Source organism: Musca vetustissima, unplaced genomic scaffold (genome assembly GCF_032173495.1).
Source record: "Musca vetustissima isolate MV318-11 ecotype Yass unplaced genomic scaffold, APGP_CSIRO_Mvet_v1 utg125739, whole genome shotgun sequence".
In the NCBI taxonomy this organism is placed as follows: domain Eukaryota; kingdom Metazoa; phylum Arthropoda; class Insecta; order Diptera; family Muscidae; genus Musca; species Musca vetustissima.
The window spans coordinates 31,093-37,065 of NW_026885868.1; the positions used below are offsets into that span (position 1 = coordinate 31,093).

The 5,973-nt window shown below is 38.0% G+C and overlaps 1 protein-coding gene across 1 annotated transcript; it reads right to left on the reverse strand.

Annotated features, from left to right (window-relative positions):
* Positions 1-4,483: 4,483 nt before the first annotated feature.
* LOC133333166 (translin) lies at positions 4,484-5,545 on the reverse strand. The gene is made up of 5 exons (XM_061541497.1): positions 5,471-5,545; positions 5,319-5,406; positions 5,156-5,261; positions 4,928-5,043; positions 4,484-4,866 (listed from the first exon to the last, which is right to left on the reverse strand). The coding sequence occupies exons 1-5, from the start codon at positions 5,543-5,545 to the stop codon at positions 4,484-4,486; spliced, it is 768 nt and encodes a 255-aa protein (XP_061397481.1).
* Positions 5,546-5,973: the final 428 nt, after the last annotated feature.

Sequence of the window (5,973 nt, forward strand, 5' to 3'; positions counted from 1 at the left end):
GATGTCCCAGCTCAAATGGCATATAAAAGCGAGCCTACTGATGGTTCGCGCAGAAGGGAAAGGCCACGAATTAGATGGAATGTTCATGTAGAGGGTGCCATATCAAAACGTGATCTTTTAAATTGGAAAAACTGCGCACAAGATCGACGCACCTGGAAATCTTTCTTAAGTTCGGCTTATGGAACAAATGTTTTGTGTCATCCAGCTAAGTAAGTAGGAGAATGCATGTCTGAAGCTGAAGACTGCAGAGAGAAGGGTATAGAAAAATCGTCGGATGATATCTTTCCGGTGCTTTAAAAATCTTTTTAAATTTGTTGAGAACGATGTAACATCAAACTTAAAAAAAACTTCTGAAACTTTTGTTAATCACTGTTCACGACAATAGTGAGAGATATTAACTATGAGCATCTGACAAATGACACGATAACTATCAGTGCGCTCAGGTTTCCCTGACAAGTGGTTGGGGGGGAGGGTCTACTTTTTTGTTTACTTTATTTATTTTTGCTTCCTATTCTTTGAGTAGTCAATTGTTGTTGCAGCGGTTGTTGATATTTTGTGATGGTTATTCTCATTGTTGTGCACACGTAATCAAGTTTTTGATACGGTTCAAAGTCCAACGTCGAAGCGAATGGTTAATACAAGCACACACACACACACAGAAAAAATATACCAGACATATATAAGCCGTATAATTAGTAAAGAATTTGGGTTAAAGAGAGGGCAGAGAGTCTTTACAAACGTCCTGAAGGCTAGATGGTCTTTATAGAGCTGCTAAAGCTCAGGGAGGTTTTATAGACGAGCTGAAGGCCAGGGATTCTTCACAAAAGGCTGGCAGACTTCCATAGAGGCAGGATAGCACAGCTAAAGCTCAGGGAGTTTTTATAGACGAACTGAAGGCCAGGAAGTCTTTGTGCACAAGCTGAAGACCAAGAATTGTTTACAGACTTTAGCTCGTCCCTGTCCAGGGAAACTTTATAGAGAAACTGATGCTCAGTGAGGGTTTATAGATAAGTTGATGCTCAGGGAATCTTACAAGCTGAGACAAAGAGTATTTATAGGCGAGCTGAGGTTTGCGGGAGACTTGCCGGAGGCTAGGAAGACTTTATGACAGATTTGAAAGCCACGTAATTTTTTAGATGAAATCGATGATAAAAGGGGACTTTATAGCAGAGCAAATGGAATTTGTAGAGACCAGCTGAAGAGAGATTTTATAGAGGAGCCAATGGGAGTCTTTATAGACAAATATTCTTTATAAACCTGCTGAAATACTCTTCAGCATTTTTATAGGCGAACTGGTGGACAATGAGTCTATATAGAAGGGCTGAAGCTCAGGCAGATTCAATAGTAGACCTAAAGGGAGTTTTTATAGACGAGATGAAGGTTGTATCTATAGACGATCTGTAGGAAATATTTTGAGACGAGTTGAAGTGATTCTTAATAGGTAACCTTCAGATGGTCACCTATTAAGACCCTTGAATCTTCAGAGACGAGGGAACAACTCCAGTTTAGTAAAAACGTTGAGATTTTGTGCATTTTTTTCAGAGGTAGGTAGGTGGTCTATAATTTGATTCCGGATTGGACCATAATTTGCTCAATATCGACTTTTAGGAAGTTAAAAAAAATGGTGCCCAGATCCGTAGAACCGGGTACCCGAACTTCCGGGTCAAATAACCGGGTATACAGGTACGTCCCCCAGAAAAAAACATATCCCCATAATTAGGATAAAAATATCTACCTCTGGAAAAAAATCAGAAAAATCTGATGGTTTTTACTAATCGTGCTGAAGGTAAGAGAGTCTTTACAGCTGAAGGGCCACAGACAGGGGAGTCTATTTTTAATTCACTTAAAATTTTGTTAAACAAATATTTTTTTCAAACTCCCCTCATGAAATAAATTCCAACCCATTGTGCTTAAGATATTACAATTACAACAACACACATACATAAAAAGGTCATTGCACATGTCTCCTTCTCAAATAAAAACAAACATGTCTAGAATAGAAGAAATACCCACGTTTGGTGGAAACCAAGTGCCAACACACAAGGAAGGGAAGGGATGAATTGAATAGAAAAAGAAAAAAGAGGAAAATCCAGTAATGAATTGTGTATAAATAATGTACAACAACAGCAGCAATAACCACTATTTTTTTCTATGTCACATGCCAAGAAAAAAAAAACAGAGGCAAACAAAAAAAAATGCACGTTGTTGACACGGTAGCAAGGTTGGGGGGAAGGGAAATGAAACTAAAAAAAGTATTAAAAAAAACATTTTTCACTTACAGTTAAATTTGATTTCTCGATAGAATATCAAATACGATTTTCTATTCTCCTTGCCACAAGATGCTGGGGAGAGAGTAGCTGTGAAGTTATTTGTTTTTTTTCTCACTCACAACACTTAATTCCAATTGGAATGTTATGCTTTTTCCCCGCCTTTTTTCTAATTTTCTTTTTATTTATTTCAATATTTTTTCGATTTTATTTACAATTTTGCATTACAGCATCTCTGGCCGCACCACAAAATCCCCAATTCTTCTCTATTCACACAACACACTAACGATCATGGACGAACAAAACGAAACGGAAAAAAACACGAATAAACCGACCGCACGAATCAACGGTCAAAACACAAATGAAATTGGCGGGGGAAAACCAACAACTTATTACATGATGGAACTTGTAAAGGGGGGAAACAAACAGAGAGAAGGAGAATTAACGGTGAGAGTACTAATGGAGAGAATGTAAACAAATTGAACTGTTTTATCGACACTCAACAACAGTCGATAAAACAACAATCTTTTTTGTGGGGAAACTATTACACGGTATTATCGATATTATTTATGTCGGCAAACGTTTGTATTTAAATGATGACCGCCTATAAAGATTGCCTGACCAGTTCGTCTTCGGACGGCTCACAAGAAGGAAGCCATTTAAAAATTATAATACGCCCACGGGCTTAAACAATAAAATTTTACAAAATGGTGATTTGATAAGCCTTTGCTTAACTAACACCTCTTTATCAAATTAGACGAAATTCTTCGTATACGGATAACCTATCAAGTCACAAAATATCAACTTATTGAAGCTGAACTCGTTTTTTTAAGATTCTTAGATTTTGTCTACGATATGATATATGGTCATATACCTTCAATACTAAATAGAAAGTGGACTAGTCGGAGGAGAAGTAAAGACGAAATTGATGCTCAGTGAGGTTTTATAGACAAATTGAAGCTCAGGGAGTATTTATACAGAAGCTGAGGCAAAGAGAGTATTAATATGCGAGCCGAGGCTTACGGGAATCTTTATAGACTTGCCGGAGACTAGGTAGACTTTATGAAAGATTTGAAAGCCTTGTGGTTATTATAGAAGATGGGACTCTTTAGAGACGAACTGAGTGAAATATTCTTTATATATAATAGAAGTGCTGAATGGCAGGGCATTTTTATAGGCGAATTGGTGGGCAATGAGTCTTTATAGACGAGCTGAAGCTCAGGCAGACTCAATAGACGAGCTGAAGCTCGGGCAGACTCAATAAACGAACTGAATGAGTTTTAATAGACGAGATAAAGGTTGTCTCTATAGACGATCTGAAGGAAATATTTACCGAAGGAGATAAATACCGTCTTTCTTTCAGATCGCCTATAAAGCCTTCCTGCATTTAACTAGTCCATAAACACGGCTTCCTATTCCTCTCAAGTCTCCCTTCAACCCGTCCATAAATATTCTCAACAATTCTATAGAAACACCCTTCAACTTGTCTATAACTACACCCTTCACCACATCTATAAAGACACCCTCCAGTTCGTCCATAAATAATCCCTTCAACTCATCTATAAATACATCATCCAAATTCCCTTCAGCTCGTCTATAAAGACTCCCTTCAGCTCGTCTATAAAGACTCCCTTCAGCTCGTCTATAAAGACTCCCTTCAGTTCGTCTATAAAGACTCCCTTCAGCTCGTCTATAAAGACTTCCTTCAGCTCGTCTATAAAGACTCCCTTCAGCTCGTCTATAAAGACTCCCTTCAGCTCAGCTCGTCTATAAAGACTCCCTTCAGCTCAGCTCGTCTATAAAGACTCCCTTCAGCTCAGCTCGTCTATAAAGACTCCCTTCTGCTCGTCCATAAAGACGCTCTTCAGCTCGTCTATAAAGACTCCATTCAGCTCGTCTATAAATACTTCCTTCAGCTCGTCTATAAAGACTCCCTTCTGCTCGCCCATAAGGACGCTCTTCAGCTTTTCTATAAAGCCCTTCGCCTCCACAAAGAATCCTTGCTTGATTTTGCCTTAAATAAAAAAATCTCATCATTTTTACCAAAAGTGAAAATAACATTTAAGGAGCTTTTTCAAACTCCATGCTCTTTTTATTCAAGTAAGTTTGAAAAAAAAAATAATAAAAACAAAAAAATAATCCAATAAATTTCTTAAAAGTAGTTAAAAAATTAAAAAAAAAAGATTTCAGTGTCCACTTATAAATTAAGGATATTATTATTCTGTTTTATTTTCATCCAACGGACTATCATCACCTGCTGCTACAGCTTCAGCTGTAGGTGGTACTGCTGCGGCTTCATCTCCCGCTACCGTACCATTACGCAGACCCCTTATACTAATATCGTAGACAACTTCTTCGATTTTCTTAACATCATATTTGAGAGCATCGAAACGTTTGCGTAGACCATCATTTTTAAGATTTAACAAACGAAAGCCGGCATTCAGATCGGCCATGAAACGTGATATATTCAGGGGGCGATCATAATCACCCATTGTCACAGAGTTGGTGGCAAAACGTGACAGCTCGGAAGCCATTTGTAAAATGCCCATTAGATAATCTTCAATGTCCAAATGGAAGCCATCGGCTTGATTTGTTTTTACTGTAAGAAATACACAGAATTATAATTTTTATAAAATACAAATATTTATACTTCTTCTTACATCCCAAGAGCTCGGCGACAGTTTCACGTGTAACAAGAAAGCCAGCTTCCAAATACACCACCATGGCAATTAAAAATATCAAACGTTGTGTTATAAATGTCCAATGATCCGAATACCTTCACACCATATAAGGGGGGAGTAATAGTTAGAAATATAATACCATCCCACACAGACAAATGGGTGCTTTCCAAATATCTGCAATTGTTTTTTTTTTTTTTTGTGACTCACCTATAGTACTGGCCAACAGGTATCAATTCAGCCAGCTTTTTATAACCTTCAGCACATTCGGAAATTTGTTTGCGGGCACTGGCACATGCATAGTCAACTGGGAAGTGGAAATTTCAAGGAATAATTAAAAAGGTAAACACCGGGAAATCCCCTCACTACTTACTTTTGGTCAAGTCATAGTGTATCACCTGCAGCTGGATGGTTGCATCTTTAGCCAATTTTTCTATTTCACGCACAATTATGCGGATTTTCTAAAACAAGACGAATGGTATTAAATTTTCGGGAATCAGAGAAGAATTTCGACCAATAGAATACCTCTCGCATCTCCTGCTCATTGTCAATATATTTTTGATAGTTTTCAAAAATGTGGATATTCACAAAATTACTCATTCTGCTGCCGGTGTTTTTATCAAATTTTATGGTTCGACTGTGTCCGGTGTTTGTTTGTTGGGGTCTGGCGAATAATTTGTGGTAGGCCGATTAAATTGAAAAACGTTCCAAATTCCAAAACGAATGTTGGAGACAAAAGAGATTGGCGGATAAAATATGCGAAAAATGCAAAACGGAGGCTCCCTATGTGTTTACGAATGAGGGTAAGGCATAACGGTAACATGTTTAGAAAGAGGCGTGGAAAAAATCAGCCGATTATGTTAGGGATAGTTAAGTCGAAGAGTTTTTATAGACGAGCAGAAGGGAGTCTGTAGAGACCAGCTGAAGCCTGGATTCTTTATAGACGAGCTGATGGAGTATTCTTAGACGAGCTGAAGGGAGTCTCTATAGACGAGCTAGAGGGAGTCTTTATAGGCGAGCTGAAGGGA

What these genes read in the sequence shown, in the direction of transcription:
- LOC133333166 (XM_061541497.1), bottom strand. Translation starts at nt 5,545, where the DNA reads ATGAGTAATTTTGTGAATATCCACATTTTTGAAAACTATCAAAAATAT. An exon ending in ACACTATGACTTGACCAAAA is followed by an intron (nt 5,262 to 5,318) that starts GTAAGTAGTGAG and finishes CTTGAAATTTCC; the next exon opens with ACTTCCCAGTTGACTATGCA. An exon ending in TGTCGCCGAGCTCTTGGGAT is followed by an intron (nt 4,867 to 4,927) that starts GTAAGAAGAAGT and finishes TATTTCTTACAG; the next exon opens with TAAAAACAAATCAAGCCGAT.